Source organism: Furipterus horrens, unplaced genomic scaffold, assembly GCF_987537825.1.
Source record: "Furipterus horrens unplaced genomic scaffold, mFurHor1.1.pri manual_scaffold_3, whole genome shotgun sequence".
In the NCBI taxonomy this organism is placed as follows: domain Eukaryota; kingdom Metazoa; phylum Chordata; class Mammalia; order Chiroptera; family Furipteridae; genus Furipterus; species Furipterus horrens.
The window spans coordinates 103,234,646-103,257,309 of NW_028327173.1; the positions used below are offsets into that span (position 1 = coordinate 103,234,646).

Here is a 22,664-nt window from a genome sequence, read left to right on the forward strand (position 1 = left end):
TTTCATGTGTCCAAAGCCAACCACTCTTCTCTTAATGATCAGCAAGGCGGAACATCAAGATTATAAATAGGCCTTTGGGGAGGGACAAAGGAGAATATAAGGGCTGCTACTAGTACCATTTTGATCTTTAAGAAACTACATTATAATTTCTATAAAATTATGTTCTCTGGGTTTAAATTAAGCTGGCAAATAATTTGTTTTAACTACTACAAAGTCAGATGTTGAAAACAGCCTGCATTTTGCTTTGGTGGCTGAATGGGCTTTGGGGATAACCTAAACAAAGTTCTGAATGCTCTTTCCTTAAAGTATTGTCTTAATCCCAGTACAATTTCAAACATGGTTGTTTGCTCTGATGAAAGACATCTGATGACTAAAAACTACTCAAAAGACCCCGAAAAATGAAAAACAGAAACTCCAAGAGATATTTGTACACCTATGCTCATGACCATTACTCACCAACAGCCAAAAATAAAAACAACTCAATTGTCCATTGATGGATGAATGGCTGAACAAAATTTGGTATATGCAGCCCTCACTGGTATGGCTCAGTGGACCGGGCATCATCCTGCAAACCTAAATGTCACCGGTTCAATTCCTGGTCAGGTCACACACCTGGGTAACAGGCCAGGTCCTTGGTTGGGGGCTCATGAGAGGCAATGGATCAATGTTTCTGTCACACATTGATATTTTCCTTTCTTTATCCCTCTTGTCCCCCTCTCTAAAAATAAATAAGTCTTTAAAAAAATGTGTTATATGCATACAATGAAATATTATTCATCCTTTAAAAAGGAAATTCTGACACATGCTACATGCCCAAACCTTGAGGACGTTATGCTCAGTGAAGTTAGTCACTCACAGAAAGATAAATGTTGTATGATTTCAGTTACAGGAGTAACTATAGAAATCAAATTCAGAGCTAGAATGGTGTTTGCCCGGGACTAGAGGACTGGAAAATTAAGTGTTTAATGTGTACATACTGTCAGGGTCCCCCTGGGAAAGTATCAAGACTTGGAGCCCCACGTAGACCTGGCAAAGGAAATGAAGCCTGTAAGACCTGACCAGAAAACTGGGAAAGCTGGGTGCATACCTGCCCAGATGCTATAGCCAGTGGGCCCTGGTGGGAACCGAGCCATGAGAAAATGCTTTATGTCCTTTAAAGTTTGCCCTGTTCTTTTACCTTGCTTGATTGCTTCATCGCACCAGCAGCAGATGTTTTAACTTTAACTCAAAATGAACTTACCCTCCCTATTTTATGGCCATCTGAAGTTTTTGTGTCTAACACACCCTGACCTGAGGGAGTTCTCAATGTTCCTTCAATTGTTATCCCTGAACAACATGTTTTCTGTAATGAGCACTGTTTAACATTGGTTGATGAGATTTACGTGCATGCTATATGCCCTTAAGCTTACTGCACTCAATAAAAGACCTTGGAGCAAGGCAATCAAGGCATTTGTCAGTCTCAGACATTTGCCATCCTTCTCCCCCCTAGCACAAGCTGCCTGGAAAGTCTTTGTTTTGTCTGCAACACCACGGGATCTCTGCAGGTCGGGGGGTCCCCAACACATACTATCAGTTGGGGAAGATGAAGGAGTTCTGGATGTGGATGGTGATGACAGATGCATAACAATGTGAATGTACTTAACACTAACAAACTGTACACTTAAAAATGATTAAGATGGTAAATTTTATGTTATGTATATTTTTCCTAAATAAAATTATTTCAGAAAAATGAAGAAAAACTAAATGTAGATGGCATTTTAAAAATGCTTTAGAACAGAGAAAATAACATCTGCTTTTTGCCAGTCTGCTTTGATGTTTCGATTAAACATCAAAGAAGATGTCTACACAGGCAGGCCTCAATTTGCATATATTACATTTGAAGCCTAGCCTGCCCAAACACCTGCCAATTGCTATGTATTAATTGCCAGGAGCTTCAGTGTCCCCATGTGTCAGCAGGGCTCAGCAACAGGACTTCCTTCACCTACTCAGTCTATTCTACGAGCATAAGCTGAATGGATTTAGGAGTGGAAAGGATAATGTAGTCATACGGGGAAATGGGTATAGGATGTAAGAGTTGCTTGAATTATCCATATCACTATATCTGGGTGTGTATACTAGATTCAATTCCTGAGCCATCAAAAAGAAGCTATTTGTAAAAAAATTTAAAAGTAAGTGATTAAACAACTTCATAACTGTCTCTTTGGCTCCCTTGTTCTTTTCCTTTTGTTATTTTACCCACTCTTTACTTCATGTCATTTTCACAATCTGAGAAATTTCCTTTTGAGCCAATAATTTTAATTCCAGGGTTTTTTCCTACCAAATAAGTTCCCACATAGACAAATTTACCTTTGTTTAAGTTTGTATACTGGAACACTATTTCTATTAGCAAAAGACTAGGAACAACTCAAATACCCATTAATGGTGATCTGTTTAAAAGCATGAATTTTAATTGAAGCAACTCTTTATATACTAATATAAGAAGATCTTTGAGATATAATGTTCACAGCAACACCTATAGTATGCTAGCATTCTTTTGATAAAAAGAATAATATAAAGGAAAAAGTAAGTGCATCTGTGTGTACACAGACATAGTATATCTATGGAAAGATGTAGGAAAAAACAGTAACACTGATTTCTCTAGAAAGGAAACAGTGACTGAAACAGACTGTTCACTTTTGTACCTTTAAACTTATGTGAATGTTTCATCTTTTAAACAATAAACACAATACTGAAAAAAATCCTTTAAAGAACCAGAGAACTCTAATTTTTTAAAAATGAATAAAAATAGTATATTCATTATCTGTATAATTACTTGATTTCTCAGCTTTCTCTACCACACTAATTGGCAGGTGGGATTTTACTCTCCCCCCACAACTCAGCAACACGACAATTTCATTGTTTTGTTTTTCACAAAGTATCAGAACAAGTTTCTGATAACATATACCTAAAGCTTGATTAAAACGTGTTCATATTATCCAGTGCTACAAAGTAAAAGGATAGTCTTAGAAAAAGATTCTGTTACAGTGTCAGGCTAGGAAATGCAAGCATAATTAAGGTAATTACACAACTTTTTATATAGCTGTAAAACTGGCAGCATGTTACAGAACAGTATCAAACATACTCTGCTCTCTGTGCAGAGATTACAGAATGAATAGGCCACATATCCCTGAAGGTCCTGACCCCAAGCTACTTGAAAGTCACTTTGTGATGAAATGGAAGACCAATGAACCAATTTTTAAATCAAATTTATAAAACCTGCCCACAAGAAATGACTTAACAGGCAGGCCTGCACACGCGCACGACTGCTATGCTGAACAAAGATGCACACTGGTGCTGCAGCAAGGGGCCCGCACAGAGGAAAGCCGAGGTGGGACTGAGACTTGGTGGGACTCCTGGGGTTGCAGGCCTGTGCACAGGCACAGTGGCTCTGCTAACATGTACGCAGGCTGGGGCTGCAGTTTGGGAGCCACGTAGAGACTTTTTTTTGAAGAACTGCTGAAACAAGACCTGAGACTTGGCAAGGAATCTGGGTGCGCATGCCAGCTCACCGGCACAGCAGCACTCAGAGGTGGATTTAATGGCAGGCGCACTGGGCGCACGCCCTGGGTCCCGACTTCTAAAGGGCCCCGCCAGTTCACAACTAGTATGTAATTAAAATTGCACATATGAAACCAAACTTTGTGTCATTATAAAAAAGTGTAAAGTTGGGGTTTTGCGGGGCTCTTCAGAAGTCGGGGCCCAGGGCATGTGCCCAGTATGCCTGCCATTAAATCTGCCTCTGGCAGCACTGCTACACAAAAACAAAGAGGAATAGAGGGTACCACAGAACCAGTGGGTGGGACGCAATCTAGTGAGGCTCAGAGGGGAAAGCTGTGGTAAGGGGAAAGGCCTGCGGACCCACGAGCCAGAAAACAGCAGCCTCAGCATCCAGCGAGATCTCCTCACAGCCAGCCAGCCAGAAAGGAAGATGTGAAACCCATGGAACTTTGACCAGGGACAGATCCAAAAAGAGAAGAAAGCACATATTCACAAAGCAATACAAGATGTGGTGGGCGGAGTGACTCTCAAGTAGCTAGCTGAAGGGAAGATCATACCAAAGAGCAACACAACCACCACCAAAATCGAAATACAACCAGACAGCTCAAATAAGTTGCATAAAGAGCATCCCAAGAGCATCAAGCTCAGGAGATCCAAGAGACTGCACCATTGAATTCCACAGGTCTCCTATTACAAAAGGTCACACCACAAAGGCAGGTAATCAAAGCAGACATTTCTAAGAAACAAAAAGGGTCACCTAAAATGAGAAGAGAAAGAAATAATGAAACAGAGGCAAGCAAATTATCAGATATGGAATGCAAAAGAATGGTTATAAGGAAGCTAAATGAGGTCCACAAACTCAGAGAAAACTACAATGAACTCCAGGGAAACTACAAAGAACTCCAGGGAAGCTACAAGGAACTTACTGTGAACTGCACCAGCATTAAAAAAGACATAGAAACTATCAATAAGAGCCAGGAGGAACTGAAGAACACAATTTCTGAACTGAAGAACACAGCAGAAGGAATCAAAAACAGGCTAGATGAAGCAGAGGATTGGATCAGTGAGCTGGAGGACAACATAGAAAAAAAATTCCCAGACAGTCCAACAAAATGAAAAAGGACTAAAAAACAATGAAGAGGGTTTAAGAGAGCTGCAGGCCAATACGAAAAGTAATAATATCCTTATCATAGGGATACCACAAGAAGAACAGGGGGAGCAAGGAATAGAAAACATTGTTTGAAAAAGTGATGACACAAAACTTCCCTGACTTGAGGAGAGAAAAAGTCACGCAAGTCCAAGAAGCACAGAGGGTCCCAATGATGATGAACCCAAACAGACCCATTCCAAGACACATCATAATTAAAATGGCAACATTCAAACATAGAGAATCCTAAAGGCAGCAACAAAGAAAGAGCAAATAGCATACAAGGGAGCTCTGATAAGGCTATCAGCGAATTTCTCAACGGAAACACTAAAGACAGAAGGGAATGGCAAAAACTATTTCAAGCAATGAAAAACAAAGGCCTACAACCAAGACCACTCAACTCAGCAAGGCTCTCATTCAAAATGAAAGGTGAAATAAGGAGTTTCCCAGATAAATGAAGGCTAAAAGAATACATTTCCACCAAACCAGCGCTGTAAGTGATGCTAAAGGGACTGCTGTAAGAAGATTAAGAAAGAGAGAGAATACAACTACAAAGGGGAAAAATCACATTGAAAAAGTATCTAGAAATAATAACCTTAAATGTAAGTGAAATAAAGGCTCCAATAAAAGGGCATAGAGTAGGAAAATGGATAAGAAAACATGACCCACATACATGCTGTCTACAAGAGACCCACCTCAGAACAAGAGGTCTACACAGCCTGAAGGCGAAGGGATGGAAAAAAATATTTTAAGCAAATGGACATGAAAAAAAGCTGGAGTAGCAATACTTGTATCAGACAAAACAGATTTCACAACACCAGCCATAAAAAAGACAAAGATGGACACTTCATAATATTTCAGGGAACAATCCATCAAGGAGATATAACCCTTGAAAACATATATGCACCCAACGTAGGAGCACCTAAATATATACGGAAAATCTTGGAGGACTTCAAGAAGGATATCAACAGCAACACACTCATAGTAGAGAAATTTAACACTCTATTGTCAACAATGGGCAGACCTTCCAAGCAAAGAAACACCAAGTATATTGTGTCATTGAACATCACTCTAGATCAAATGGAGTTAATTGATACATACAGAAACTTTCACCCCGAAGAAGCAAAATATACATTCTTTTCAAATGCACATTGAATATTTTCAAAGATAGACCACTTGATAGGATACAAAACAAGCCTCAGTAAATTCAAGAAAATTCAAATCATATTAAGAATCTTCTCAAATCACAATGGCTTGAAACTAGAAAGCAACCTCTAGGAAAAAACTCAAAAAGATTCAAATTCATGGAGAATGAATAACTTGCTATTAAATAATGAATGGATTAACAATGAGATCAAGGAAGAAATGAAAATGTTTCTGGAAACAAATGATAATGAAATGCAGCAGTCCAAAACCTATGGGACACAGTGAGGATAGTCCTGAGAGGGAATTTCATAGCAATACAGGCCTACCTAAAAAAAAAAAGAAGAATCTCAAATAAGCAACCTAAACCTATAGCTACAGGAACTAGAGGAACAACAACAAACACAGCCCAGATCAAGTAGAAGGAAGGAAATAATTAAGATCAGAGCAGAATTAAATGGCATAGAGACTAAGCAAACAATTCAAAAGATCAATACCAGGAGCTGGTTCTTTGAAAAGATAAACAAAATTGACAAGCCTTTAACCAGACTCATCAAGAAAAAAAGAGAGGACCCAAATAAATAAAATCATAAATGAAAGAGGAGAAATCACAACCAATACCACGGAAATACAAAAGATTGTAATAAATTACTACAAACAACTGTGACAAGAAAGTTGACAACCTGGGTGAAATGGACAATTTCTGGAAATATATATTCTTCCAAAACTGAATCAAGAAGAAGGAGAAAACCTAAATAGACTGATAACAACTAGTGAAATTGAAGCAGCAATCAAAAAACTTCTTGCATACAGTAGCCCAGGACTGGATGGCTTCAAAGGAGAATTTAACCAAACATTTAGGGAAGAACTAAATCCTTTCCTTCTCAAACTATTTCAAAAAATCCAAGAAGAGGGAAGACTTTCAAACTCTTCCTATGAAGCCAATATTATTCTAATTTCAAAACCAGGTCAAAACACTACAAATAAAGAAAACTACAGGCCAAATCAATGATGAACACAGATAGTAAAATCCAAACAAAATATTGGAAAACCAGACCCAGCAACACATAAAAAAGATCATACCCCATGATCAAGTGAGATTCCCCCCAGGGATGCAAGGATGGCTTAATATTCGCTAGTCAATAAAAGTAATACACCACATAAAGTTGAAAGACAAAAATCACATGATCACATCAATACTGAAAAAAGCATTTGATAAAGTACAACATCCATTTATGATGAAAACACTCAGCAAAGTGTGAATAGAGGGAGCATACCTCATCATAATAAATATGAGAAACTTGCAGCCAACATCATATTCAATGGGCAAAAACTGAAAGGTTTCCCCCAAAGATCAGGAACAAGACAAGGATGTCCACTCTCTCCACTTCTATTCAATATAGTTTTGGAAGTTCTAGCCACAGCAATCAGACAAGAAAAATAAATAAAAGGCACCAAAATTGGAAAGGAGGAAGTAAAATTGTCATTATTTGTAGATGACATAATAGTGTACATAGAAAATCCTATAGACTCTACAAAAAACTACTCAAACTGATAAGTGAATTTGGCAACATAGGAGGGTATGAAGTCAATATTCAGAAATTGGAGGCATTTCTGTACACCAACAATAAAATATCAGAGACAGAAACTAGAAAAAAATCCCATTTACTATAGCAACAAGAAAAAGTACTTAGGAATAAACTTATCCAAGGAGGTAAAAGACTTGTACTCAGAAAACTACGTAACACTGAAGAAAGAAATTAAGGATGATACAAATAAATGGAAGCATATACCATGTTTATGGATGGGAAGAATTAACATCATTAAAATGTCCATACTACCCAAAGCAATTTATAGATTCAACACAATCCCTATTAAAATACCAATGACGTATTTCACAGACCTAGAACAAATAATTCAAAAATTTATATGGAACCAAAAAAGACCCTGAATAGACTCAGTAGTCTTGAGAAAGAACACAGTATGAGGAATCACAACACCTGATACCAAAGTACACTACAAGGTCACTGTAATCAAAACAGTCTGGTACTGGCTTAAGAACAGACATATTGATCAATGGAACAGAATAGAGAGCCCAGAAATAAACCCAGGTCTCTATGGTCAATTAAGCTTTGACAATCGGAGAAGGAGCATAAAATGGACTGAAAATAGCCTCTTAAACAAATGGTGTTGGGAGAACCATACAGGGACATGCAAAAAAAAAGAAACTAGACCACTAACTTAGACCATACACCAGAATAAACTCAAGGTGGACCAAAGACTTAAATGTAAGCCATGACACCATAAAAGTCCTAGAGGAAAACATAGGCAGGAAAATTTCAGATAACCCAGGTAGCATTATTTTCACCAATATATCTCCTAGGGCAAGGGAAATAAAGGAAAGGATAAACAAATGGGACTACATCAAACTAAAGTTTCTGCTCAGCTGAAGAAAACATCGGCAAGATGAAAAGGGAACCGACAGTATGGGAGAACATATTTGCTAATGATACCTCAGGCAAGGCTTTGATCTCCAAAATATATAGAGAACTTAAACAACTCAACAGCAAGAGGACAGATAACCCAATTAAAAAATGTGCAAAGGACCCGAACAGAAACTTCTCCAAGGAGGACATACGGAGGGTCCACAGGCACATGAAAGAATGCTCAACATCCCTAGCCCTCAGAAAGATGAAAATTAAAACCACAAAGATACCACCTCACACTGGTCAGAATGGCCATCAAAAACAAATCAACAAACAAGTGCTGGCGAGGATGTGGAGAAAAGGGAACCCCAATGCACTCTTAGTGGTAACACTGCCTAGTACAGCCACTATGGAGCAGTATGGAATTTCCTCATAAAACTAAAAATGGAACTGCCTTTTGATTGAGCGATTCCACTGCTAAGATTATACCCACAGAATTCTGAAACACCAATTCAAAAGAACTTATGCACCCCTATGTTCACAGCAGTGCTATTTACAATAGCTAAGTGTTGGAAACAGCCTAAGTGCCCAGCAGTGGATGAGTGGATCAAAAAACTGTGGTAATTTACATAATGAAATACTACACAGCAGAAATAAAGAAGGAACGCCTACCTTTTGCTACAGTATGGATGGAACTAGAGAGTACTATGCTTAGTGAAATAAGCCAGGCAGCAAAAGACAAATATCATATGATGTTACCTCATACAGGAAACTAATGAACAACACAAACAAATGAGCAAAATAGAACCAGAGGTACGGAAACAAGGAGCAGACGGCCAGTGACCAGAGGGGCAGGGGGAGGGGAAAAGGCGAACAAAAGGGAAAGGTCTAGTCAAGGAACTAGTATAAATAACCCATGGGCATGGACATGGACAATTAAACGGGGTTGACTGTGGGAGAGGGGAGTGGTGGGCGTAGCAGGGGAGAGCAATGAGGGAAAAATGGGATAACGGTAATAGAAAAACAACTTAAAAAAATAAATGCCTTAATAAAGGGTATCTTATCTAATAAATAATGGTACATAATAAGTATATACAATGTAATGTTAAGAAAAGCAACAAAAATTAGGGCCATGGAAAAGGATACAAAAAAGGAAACCCCAAAAGCTCATAGTATAATATTCAAAAACCAAAAGAGAAAGAAAAAGCACAAGGAATTTTACTACATAAAAATTTCCAAGTCTTTATAAAGGTATTTTGATATTTTAGAGAGATAAGAAAAACACAATTAATGCAACTGTATATACACTAGTAGGATCTACCAATGTTAAAAAAAACCAAAACCTAACATCATGAAAAGTATTCAGAGAAAAAAAAGATACAAAGTAATATTTGCAGGAAGCAAATGTACAGAATAGTAAGACCTTTTTTTGTTGACTTGTACTTTTCCAAATTACTATCATTTTTATAATAAAAGTAAACTTTACCAAAAACAGGTCTGCAAAAGGTACTCAAATACACTATTGCCATCCAAGAGTTAAAAAGTAGCATGCCTTAGACAAGGCAGTTTCTAGACCACAAAAGTGAACAAACTAAACAATACAAATAGAAATCTAAATCCCCTCTATTTTAACTAAGTCTGACAATAGTCTGATAAAGAAGGCAACACAGAGAAACGTGGTTCAGTTCCTTGCACAACCACATCAAAATTACAACTAAACTATAGAACAAGCATTATTCAGACTGTCAGAAATTGAGTTGAATGGAAGTCCTACACCTATGGAATTAAGGAAGAACACATATCAAGACTGGTAGGAGTGAGGGAGACACAGAACAGGCTGGTCCCACACCCATGTGCAGCAGATAAAAGTCAGGACAAATATCTAAGGAGCAAAGGATCCCAGGCCCATACCAGGTCCTCCAGCCCAGGGTGCCAATGCCACAAAAAGAAGTTGCCATAACTTCTGGCTGTAAAAACCAGCAGGGGTTGAGGCTGTGGAAGACAAACAGCTGGAGTCCCTGGTAGTTCCTCTTAAAGGGCACGAACACAGACTTACTTGGCCTCACTCCCTCTGAGCTCCAGAATGGGGATAGCAGATTTTAAGGCATCACAGACATATGGGGAGGAACTGAATTGTCTGGCATCAGTGGGAGGGCTAGGGGACAGCCTTCTTCCAGAAAGAAGTGCTGGTAGAGGCAACTGTTCCTCTTCTTAGCCCTCTCCCCACAGAATCACAAAGCTGGCAGACAGATGCCATATATGAGACTCCATGAACCTGGCTCACACTGTTTGCCCCACCCTGGTGATTCCCTGAAGCCCTGCCACACCCGACCTTCAAGCCCACCCAAGCTGTATCCTGCGGCTTTTCCATACAAATGGCTTATCTTGGCCAATGCTTCAGATTTTTCTAAATTATCTCAAACAAGCAGCATCTGGCTTCAGCGAGCCCCATAACTCTAAGTTGCCCCAAGCCCAGCAATAGCAGCAGCCAGCCTTAAATCACAGCTTGGCCTCACCTGGGCACCTCCAAGCCCAGCACAAGTAGCAGAGATCTGCAGGTCACTTCGTAGCTTACACTGTGTGATCTCGGACAGAACACAGGCAGTGGCTGACTCTGGACGTGTCAGCAGCAATGAAGGCTCAACTACAACAGGAGGGAGTATACAGCACACACAGTCGGCACACCCTGAGTACCCAGCTTGAATGGTAGGGGTGGCTGTGCCACTAGACCCTATAGGACACCTACTACATTCAGCCACTCTACCAAGCCTGTAAAACATAGCAGCTCTACTTAATACACAGAAAAAGCACAGGGAGGCTGCCAAAATGAGGAGACAAAGAAACATGGCCCAAACAAAAGAACAGATCAAAACTCCAGAAAAAGAACTAAACAAAATGGACACAAGCAAGTTACTAGATGCACAGTTCAAAACACTAGTTATAAAGATGTTCAGTGAACTTGGTGAGAACTTCAAAAGCATAAAAAAGGGCATGGAAACCATAAAAAAGAACCAGTCAGAAATGAAGGATACCCTAATTAAAATAAAGAACACTTCATAGGGAATCAACAACAGCGTGGATAAAGCTCAAATCAGCGATTTGGAATAGAAAAAGGAAAAATAAAACTCCCAATCAGAACAGCAAGAAGAAAAAAAAGAATCCAAGAAATGAGGATAGTGTAAGGAGCCTCTGGGACAACCTCAGGCATATCAACATTCATTCATGGGGGTGCCAGGAAGAGAAGAAAGCAAGAAATTGGAAACCTATTTAAAAAATTAATGACAGAAAACTTCTTTAACTTGGTGAAGGAAATAGACATACAAGTCCAGGAAGCTGAGACAGTCAAACAAGATGAACCACAAAGGCCCACACCAAGACACATCATAAAGTGCCAAAGGTAAAATACGAAGAGAGAATCTTAAAAGCAGCAAGAGAAAAGCAGTTATTTACCTACAAAGGAGCTCCCATAAGGCTATCAGCTGATTTCTCAAAAGAAACTTTGCAGGCTAGAAAGGATTGACAAGAAATATTCTTAAGTGATGAAAAGCAAGGACCAGCAAAGCTAACATTTAGAATTGAAGGACAGAAAAAGTTTCCCAGACAAGAGAATGCTAAAGGAGTTCATCACCACCAAACCAGCATTATATGAAATGTTAAAGGGTCTTTTTTAAGAAGGTGGTCAAAAATATGAACAATAAGTTGGCAATAAATACACATCTATCTACAACTGAATCTAAAAAAAATAAACAAACAGAATAGAAACAGAATCACAGATACAGAGACCACTTTGATGGTTGCCAGATGGGAGGAGGATTGAGGTGAAGCGATTAAGTACAAATTGGTAGTTACAGGATAGTCATGGGGATGTAAAATACAGCATTGGAAATAGAGTAGCTAAAGAACACATATGCATTACCCATGGACGTGGACAACAGTGTGGGGATTGCATAGGGGAGAGGGGTTGGTGAAGAGAGGTAAAGGGAGAAAAATTGGGACAACTGTAACAACATAATCAATAAAATATAATTTAAAAAAATCAACTAGGTCTGATCAGAAAAAGATTCTTTGAAATAAAATTACACTCAAATTCTCACACAGCTAAATCCAAATAGGTGAGTAATAACTTTCAACCACTGACAGGAAAAAAAAAATCACTAAGTAATTTTCTAAGTTACACTAGTAAATTATCATATAATATACACTCATGCCCCAGATATAATCAGAAACCCTCAATCTAAAAAATATTGTGCTCATAATAAATATGTTGAGGTAAATCAACGTGCAAGATCTTAACTTGTACTTAAAGAAATGTATTTTAACAGCCTTCACAAAACAATTCCTATGCAGCTTATGAAATTTCTCATATCTGAAAAGATGAATTTGGGGAAAAAGCAAAAGGAAAGAAGAAAAATCAATTGCAGTGGCAGTAACTATAACATAGTTTAGCATAAAACACACATACAGATGGAGTATCTCACTGTTTCTCAAACTAGTGTGGAGGACCAGTCTTTTAAAATTTCCAATTCGGTACAAAGAATCCATCACACTTTTACAAAATACTGTTAAAGTACTTCAACAAGGAGGCTGTTAGGCTGGGGTAGCTCTAGTGCCTTCCCTAGCATAGCCTACCTAAACAAACAAAACCTAAGCCAGAGTCAATGCACTTGAACCTAAGAAAGCAAAACTCAAAAACTAATCATAAACATCAACTAGATTTTCTTGAGCCTGATAAAATGACACTCAAAACAACTATCATAACAGCCAAATTCCTAAGTAAGGTAAATACTTAAGTTATAGCTAATTAATTTTTTGCTTTATTCCCATGTCTTCTCTATAAAAACCTCTGCCCTGGGCCCCACCAGCAGAGTACCCCTAACTATTTTCAGTTTTGGTGCTGCCAGATTTAAATCATTTGCTCAAATAAACTTTTCAAAACTTAATGTGTCTCAATTTATCTTTTTACAATACCATTAAAGTATTAGAAAATGAAATTAAACAAACATATAAATTCAAGTCCAAATGTTTTAAATTATCAGATTTAACAGAGATAAAATTACTGTTAAGTTATTATACAGGTTTCTAAACACTGTCTATACTGACTTCCTAGTTAACCACTTGGGTAGTCCAGGGTTACAGATCAGCCCACTGACAACTCCCTCCAGCTACTGGCACTGAAGCTCTAGAGGGGCATCAAAGGAAGCCCCACTGCTCAGCAGAACACTGCAAATACAATGCTTGAAACGTGGCACCTCACACACAGCTGGGCACCAATGCACTTTTGATGGGTGAGATAAGCCATCTGCAAATCAATTCTATCAAGATTTCATTTCCAACAACTTTTTATTGTAAGTTAAAAAAAATGGCAAGTGGAAATTATGAATATAGTAAAATGAGTTTCTCATCTCAATTATAGAAAAAAATAAAACATAAAACCACTAACGAGAGAAGTATTTGCTGCATTAGTCTACCACTGACTTACCCTTTCAACAAATTTTGTTGGCTCACTAACACCAGTTACTGGATTTATGTTAAAAATGGAAAATATATCAAGAAAATGAATAAACACATCATCAAAGATTTGCCCATTTTGGATCTTCCAAATGTTTCCCATTGCTACAAACAACATGGCTTTCTAGCAATCAACATTACAATTTGCTTCACTTACTCAATTTGAGCAAGAAATGATAACCTTGGATTTCAGCTTAACTTTAACAAAGGTAAATAAATGTGAATGATCTCAACATCTATTGACTATCTAATCTAATACTATTTCTCCAAATGTGAACATTACAGTGCCACAGTCATTTCACCAAAGTAGACCCACTATTTCATAAAATTTTACTTAGTTGTCCTTTGGCTACATAAAAATTTCATCTCTGTCAGACAGATTTGTTTTTGATGAATAGATATTTGAATCTGGTAGGATTTTTGTTTACAACTGAGAAGCTAGTTGTAAATCTACCCACTTAAGCAAGTAATCTTAGGTATCTGTGTCTCAGTTTACTAATTTTTCACTTTTTGCTCTACACCTTAAATCGGTATATTGAGATTCAAAAATCCAAGACTACTTATCAAGGTAGCTAGTTCCCCAAGTATAAATCTTGGCTAAAAATATTAACAAAACAGATCAGTGAAAATATGACATTTGGGGGCCAAAAAATTCTGGAAAAACTAATCACAGTGCTATATGGTAGAGTGCACTTTACATTTTGAATCAGAGACCTGGTTTCAAGTCAGAGTTCTATGTCTATAGAGCTGTGGAATCCATGAACCAGTTACCTAATTTTCTAACCTCAGTTTTTCTATCTGGCCTCCTTCAGAGAGATGTTGTAAAGGAAAGACAAGATTATATATAAAAGTGAATTGAAAATGTGAAGCCATTCATCAAATGAACCTAGTTAGAAGCGTAACCTTGTTGTGCACCCAGGCAAGCAACACCAAGTACAATAGATTGCTTACTACTACAATGAGCTATGGCTTTCCATTTTTAGCTTCCACTTTCTGGAAGGCATAAACATTTTAACTTTAGAAGTGCTAAGAGGAAAAAGAATAGGAAATACGACAAACTACAAATGAAAAAGAATTATTGAAGTAAAATGGCTGCCTTTTACAAGTCAAGGGGTTACTTGAGATTGAAAGAGCAAAGCCAACTAAAGCCAACCAAAGCCAATAAAAATATTTATGTTCAGCATCCCTCTACACACCTGGGCTAAGATAGGAACCACCAATAACAAAGGAATTATATGTCAACATAAAAACCAAAAAAGGGACTTCCAGTCAAGATGGAGGCATAGATAAGACACACTTTGCCTCCTTGCGCAACCACAGAAAGAATTGCAACCAGATCCTAAAGACAAATAACAACTGGAACTGTCAGAAAATCGACCTATATGAAAGTCCGACCACCAAGGATTTAAAAAAGCCAACTTCATCCTGATAGGTCGGAGGGGCAGAGTTATGGAGATGGGGCAGAGAGGAGCTGTAGCTTGGATGACAGTGGTGGTGGTGGAATGCAGTGTCCCATATTCACACGTGGAGGACAAAAAGCAGGAGGGATACTCTGGGAACCAGCGATGCCAGCCCCAGGCCAGCCTGCACAGCCCAGGGTTCCCACACCGGAAGATAAACCTTTATTACCTCTAATTATAAAAGCCAGTGGGGGTTGGGGTGGCAGAAGAAACTGCTGAATTTTCACTGCTTAAAGAGCCCGTATGAATCCCTGGCTGCTGTGGCTCAGTGGATTGAGCATCGGCCTGCAAGCCAAGTGTTGCTGGTTCGATTCCCAGTCAGGGCACATAACTAGGTTGCAAGTCAGGTCCCCAGTTGGGGGCGCTAGTGAGAGGCAACCACACAGTGCTATTTCTCTCGCTTCTCTTTCTCCTTTCCCCTCTCTCTAACAATAAATAAACAAACAAACAAATAAATATATATATATTTTTAAAAGGGGCCTGTATGGTCTTAGAACATACACAAACCCCAGGGTAGCAACTGGAAGGGCACCAATCACATATGGGAAGTAGGTTAAGTGACTGGAAATGGGGTGAGTGCCAAGCAAATCACCAGAAGCCAGGCAGCTTCATTGTCTCGTCTCTGAGCCCCCCCCACCACTAACAGAGCTAATAAAGCAGTGAGGCGTGTCGCCCTGCCCTGGAAATTACCTAAGGCTCCACCCTAAACAATTTACAGGTACCTTTGCTACACAGGCCATGCCACTAAGGGAGAAAAAGCAGCTCTACCTAATACACAGAAACAAACACAGGGAGGTTGCCAAATTGAGGAGGCAAAGAAATATGGCCCAAAAGAAAGAACAGAACAAAACCCCAGAAAAAGAACCAAAATGGAGATAGGCAACCTATCAGATGCAGAGTTCAAAACACTGGTGAGAAGGATGCTCAGAGAACTCACTGAGTATGGCAACAAAATAAAGGAAGAAATGAAGTTTACAAAAAGTAAAATAAAGGAAAATATACAGGGAACCAACAGTGAAGAGAAAGAAGCTGGAATTCAAGTCAATGATTTGGAACAAAATTAAGAAATAAACTTTCAACCAGAACAGAAAGAAGAAACAAGAATACAAAAACAAACAAACAAACAAAAAAACAGGACTTTAAACATAACAACATCCGAATCACAGAGGTGCCAGAAGGAGAAGAGAAAGAGCAAGAAATTGAAAACTTACTTGAAAAAATAATGAAAGAAAAAAATTCCCTTATTTGGCAAAGGAAATAGACATACAAGTCCAGGGAGCACAGAAAATCCCAAACAAGTTGGAAACAAAGAGGATGATGCCAAGACACATCATAATTAAAATGCCAAAGCCTAACAACTGTAATAGAACAACAATAAAAAAGAAAATTTAAAAAAATAAAATAAAATGCCAAAGGCTAAAGAAAAAGAGAATCTTAAAAGCAGCAAGAGAAAAGAAGAGAGTTATCTCTAAAGAAGTTTCCATAAGACTATCAGCTGATTTCTCAAAAGAAACTTTGTAGGCAAGAAGAGACTGGCAAGAAGTATTCAAGGTAATGAAAAGCAAGGACCTACAACCTGGATTATTCTATCCAGCAAAGCTATTATTCAGAATGGAAGGGCAGATAAAGTCCTTCACAGACAAGTAAAGCTAAAGGAGTACATCATTACCAAGCCATTATTACACAAAATGTTAAAGGGACTTATCTAAGAGAAAGAAGATGATCAAATCTATGAACATTAAAATGACAATAAACTCACAACTATCAGCAAATGAATCCAAGAAACAAAAACAAAAACAAATCAAGCAAACAACCAGAAAAGGAACAGAACCATAGATATGGAGATCATATGGAGAGTTATCAGCTGGGAGGGGGAAGGGGGAGAGAGGGGGGTAAGAGAGAGAAGGGGAATAAGAAGCATAATTGGTAGGAACAAAATAGGGGGATGTTAAGAATAGTACAAGAAAGGGAGAAGTCAAAGAACTTACACGCAGGACTTATGGACATAAACTATGTCGGGGACTGCTGGAGGGAAGGGGACTACTGGCAGAGAGGGGCAAAGGGGGAAACTTGGACAATTGTAACAGCATAATCAATAAAATATATTTTATAATTTTAAAAAAATTTTTAATAAAGGAAAAAAACCCACAGACTACAAAATATTACAAATTTGAATATAAAAGAGTAGCATCCCAAAATACAGTAAGGGTGGAGAGGCAAAAACAGGAATATGGCTGTGTCATTTTTCTCACTGTGAGTGGAGAACCATTTGCTTTCACTCTTTCTGAGAAACAGGGAATATAAGAATAGATCTGTCAGAACGATGAGACAAAAGAGAAGCAAGAAAGTAGCTTGAATATATGAATAACTAAAACTACTGGAAATTGTGCTAAGTTAGTGAAAGTTTGGACAAAGGGTTAGGTTTTATAACTTAGCGATGTTATTAATGACTCTATTATAGTACTGTCAAAAATATTTTTAAGCATGTATATGGTGTCTGATATGTAGAATTATACATTCAGAACAGATGAGAAAAATCACCCCATGTCATTTCTTTATGTATATAAAACTTTAAAACTTACTAGATTCCACTGTCATCTGAAGCAAACTATCAATGACATTGGATAAGAGTCCTTTACTGGATATCCTTAGGTAATTTAATATTACTGGAACAGCTTGATACTGTAAAAATAAGATTTTTCCTTCATCTGTCTTCAAGTCCAAACAAAGAGAATCAAATGCCTGAGCCAGGTAGTCAGCTGAAAAATAACATATAAAATCAACCAGAAAGAGAAGGCACAAAAGGAATATCATAATTTTAACATATTAAAAAGTGAAACAAATTTAAATGACCAGAGATGCCAGGCTAAATTTAGATATTCCACCCACTAATTTGTTAGAACTCAAATGGGAAAAGAGGAATTACATCATGATAGAGTAAATTTATATTCAAAAAATTTATATTTTAATCTGAAATAATAATACACCTCATTTCTATTTTATATTAAGAAAACAACTGCTGTTTAATAGTAAATACAAGTAATGTTTATTTGCCATATTTGATTATAACTACCACATGCTTCCAAAAATGTAAACAGTATTAGTATGTATTTTCCTTTACAACAGCTTCTGAGATTATACTTTTGGTTATTGCTGCTTTCTAAGTGTTTACCTATTTCAAACTGTAATGTTATAATATATTGCTGAATAAGTCTTAAACTAGGATTTCTGTTGCCTAATAAAACATTAGCATTTAAAAATAACTTCAGAAGATTGGATGTGCACTGATGTGTGAACTTTTTGTGATACATTTGCATTACAAATGGCAGTGAGATTTCACCAATCAATGCTATGACGGCACCTTCCAGATCAAAATCTCTGGAACTTTCTTAAAAATGTTCAACAGATGATTGGGAAGCTTATAAAGCCAGGATTAAGAAGCACTATTTTAACCAGAATGAATGCAAATGAGATATAGATACTTATATCACTACACTTCAATACATTGAACCACCCAAGTCACCACTTTTACAATGATTTTACAATGTGCTTTTAACTGTACAAGAATATTTTAGTTTTCCAAAACTCATTGCAACATACTATTCAAAGGAATAAAAAAGTGTGCATGCTGTTCAAGTACTAGTACGTTAATTCTTTTACTGAGATTTCTGTTTAAAGTGCCCTTGAATATATGACAGAATCAACCCATTAAAATTTAGTTTTCTGGACTCATGTTGCATTTCTTCTTTGCTGTTTCAGCTTACATAAACTAAAGTAATAATTAAGAACCTAATTATTAAGAATGAGAATTTGAGAGTAACCTGTGTGAAATGAAAGTATATATAAAAAGTCAGGAGATATTAAGATCTGGGCCCATGGCTCAATGCATTTTTACTTTTGATAGAACTTAGTTCAAGGAACACTAACAATATAGTACTTAACTTTTGCAGTTTAATAAAATAAAACATTGCAAATAAATGTATACTTAGGTTAAGCAAAGTTGCTAGATTCTGTTTAGACTTACCTTATTTAAAAACCTATCTTTATTTAGCAACAACTCAGGTAGAGGAATATAAATGAGTCCTGAATTCAATTAATTCAATTATTCACTGAAACAAAAGTTTTTATCACAGTCATCGTCGGCAGCCGTCCGTCTCGAGAGACGATGGTGTAGCTTCCCAAGAGTCCATCTGCACCGCCGAGAATGGCTGTGCAGTCCGACTCGGGAGTGACATGGTAGTATCTGTCTCCTCCCGTGTTGAATCGACATCTTGCGATGACGCTGAAGCTACAGAGCCTGGGCAGGGTAATATGGAGGGTCTGCTGTTGCCCATGCAGCAGACCCCCCCTCTCTTCGCAGCTGAAGGATCCAAGGGAAAGACGGAGTCAATACAGCTTGGCTTCAGGTGCGCCGCAGGAGTTGCCGGTGTTGACTACAACATCAAACCGCCTTAGGGACTCCGGCTCCGGATTTTCTGTTGGTGTTTACTCCCTTAGCCTTTCCCCTGAAGAGGTATGCCGCAAGGCAGCGGAGGTTTTTTGGAGTCAGAGTTTTCCTTCTCTGATAACACTGACAGTGACAGTGTTATCACAGTACCACCTACTGTATTTGACATGTTACTTCACTTCTTATTAATACATCATCTGAGATTAAATAAACTGAATGCTATATGATATAACAAGTTTGCAAACTTAAAAAATTGTCCTTTATTAATTTGGGGAGTAGAAAACTGGTATTTTTATTTTTTAATCTTCACCCAAGGATCTATTTATTGATGAGAGACGAGAGAGAGAAAGAAGAGACATTGATATGTTGTAACCCATATCCACCGGGGATTGAACCCACAACCTTCTGACATAAGGAATGATGCTCCAACCAACAGAGCCACCTGGCCTGGGAAGTATTTAGTTATATTAAAAGTGGTTTTTACCAGGGAGAATAAAAAATTATATCCTTATTTTAACTTCCCAGTAGTGAAGATTCTAAACACCAGACCAATTTAATTTCTAAGAGTATTTTTAAAGTTTTATTTACCAATTGTACCAAAACTGATCTTATGAATATGGTATATTACTGAGTCTTAAAAAATGCCGACATTTAATTATAATCTTTTAATTCCTTATCAAAATTCAATCAGCTGACCTTGATCAGCATGGTATAGAGTTTCCCATTACTTAATCTACATGGCAGATTAAAAAATTAGAAACACTTTGCAGCAACTCCCAACAAAAAGTAAACTGTACTGCCCATCCTTTCAATTTGGGCTAACCCTGTGACTTTAACTGTTAGAATGAAGCAGAAATGACACTTTGGTGTTAGAAGCCTGAGCCTGAACTTCAAGAAGCTGAGCCTCTTCCAGTCTCCAGTAGGGCAGTCTACTAACAGCATGTAAACGGCTCCAGACTAGCCCACTTGAGAATGAGACCAAGCAGAGGCCCCAGAAACGTGAGCAAATCCAATTAAAATAAGGGAGCCCAGCATAGCCCAGGCACCCACCTAAGCTTAGTCCAAGTTGCCAATCCAAAGAATTGTGAGCTAGTAAATATTATGGCTGCTGTTTTAAGAAATTGTTTGGTGGCTTATTATGCAGCCAACAAATCAAATGCAATACGTCTCAATTCTGATCTCCAGTAAAACTAAGTCTTAGAAGTTAAAATAATGTTTATGATAGCAGCTTACTATAATGCCAAACTCTTTGCTAAACCTTCACATTCTAATTTAATCATTTTTTTTTGTTGTTGTTTAAATTGCGGTGGAAAAACAGAAAGGGAATCTGTCCAATGTCACATAGCTAGTGATGGGGATGGGATTCAAACCCAAACTGGCTACTCCAGAGCATAAGGTATTAGCTACATAGCACTGACATCTTACCAAGTCCAAACTTCCTGTGATTCAAGAATGGCAGTAATTCCATTTCTGGAGGCCTGAAGTGTACGTGCATAATTTGTAAGTACATAAATGTGCACAAATTTAGAGCCAAGTATTGAGAAGGGCAGGACAGGAAAACTAGCCCAGATGCACATTTATTTTATTGTTATTCTATTACACTTGGGAGTATTTTTTCCCCTTGGCCCTCTCCTGCCCTGCCCACCTCCTGCTCCCACAGTCAATCTCCACACTGTTGTCCATGTCCATGTGACAGGGTCATTTATACATTTCATTGACTAGGCTCTTCCCCTTCTTTCCACCATTATACTCCTCCGCCCATCTCCTCTGGTCACTGTCAGTCTGTTCCATGTTTCAATGCCTCCGGTTCTATTTTGCTTTTTAGTTTATTTTTGTTCACCAGGGCACTCTTATAGGTGAGATCATACGGTATTTGTCTTTCACCACCTGGCTTATTTCACTTAGCATAATACTCCCTAGTTCCATCCATGCTGTCTTGAAAGGTAGGAGTTCCTTCTTTCCTTTTACTGTGTAGTATTCCATTGTGTAAATGTAACACAATTGTTATCCAATCATCCACTGCTGAGCACTTAGACTGTTTCTAGCACTTGGCTATTGTAAATAATGCTGCTGTAAACATTGGGGTGCATAGGTTCTTTTGAATTGGTGATACAGGATTCTTATGCTATAATCCCAGCAGTGGGATTGCTGGATGAAAAGTCAGTTCCATTTTTAGTTTTTGATACTGTTTTCCACAGTGTCTACACCAGTCTGCATTCCCACCAACAGTGCACTAGGGTTCCCTTTTCTCCACATCCTTGCCAGCATGTGTTGTTTGTTGATTTATTAACGACGGCGATTCTGACCAGTGTGAGGTGGTATCTCATTGTGATTTTCATTTGCATCCTTCTGATGGCTAGTAATATTAACCATCTTTTCATATTTCTATGGGCCATTTGTATGCCCTCTTTAGAGAAGTGTCTGTACAGGTCCTTTGCTCATTTTTTAATTGAATTGTGTATGTTGCAGGTGTTGAGTCGGATGAGTTCTTTATAGATTTTAGAAATAAACACCTTGTCCAATATATCATTGGCAAACATGTTCTCCCATACAATTAGTGCCCTTTTCATTTTCTGATGTTTTCTTTACCTGAGCAGAAACTTTTTAGTTTGATGGGAGTCCCACTTGTTTATTCATTTCCCTTGCCCTAGAAGATATATTGGTGAAAATATTGCTGCGTGGGATATCTGAAACTTTACTGTGTTTTCCTCTAGGACTTTTAGGGTGGCACTGCTTACATACTGAGTTTGTTCTCGTGTATGATTTAAGTTGGTGGTCTATTATAGTTAGATTTTTTTTGCATGTCCCTGTCCAGTTCTCCCAACACCATTTGTTGAAGAGGCTCTTTTCACTCCATTTTATGCTCCTTCTCCCTTTGTCAAATATTAATTGACCATAGAGACATGGCTTCATTTCTGGACTTTCTATTCTGTTCCATTGATCTATATGTCTGTTCTTATGCCACTATGAACTATTTTGATTACAGTAGCCTAGTA

At 37.9% G+C, this 22,664-nt stretch overlaps 1 protein-coding gene across 1 annotated transcript in view; it reads right to left on the reverse strand.

The window, feature by feature from the left end:
* The window catches only part of CCDC138 (coiled-coil domain containing 138), a 193,773-nt gene that overhangs the window by 37,185 nt on the left and 133,924 nt on the right, over positions 1-22,664 (reverse strand). Inside the window, exon 13 of the mRNA XM_090269933.1 lies at positions 17,804-17,980. Within this exon, the coding sequence (XP_090126059.1) occupies positions 17,804-17,980 (177 nt within the window). The remainder of the gene's footprint in view (positions 1-17,803; positions 17,981-22,664) is intronic.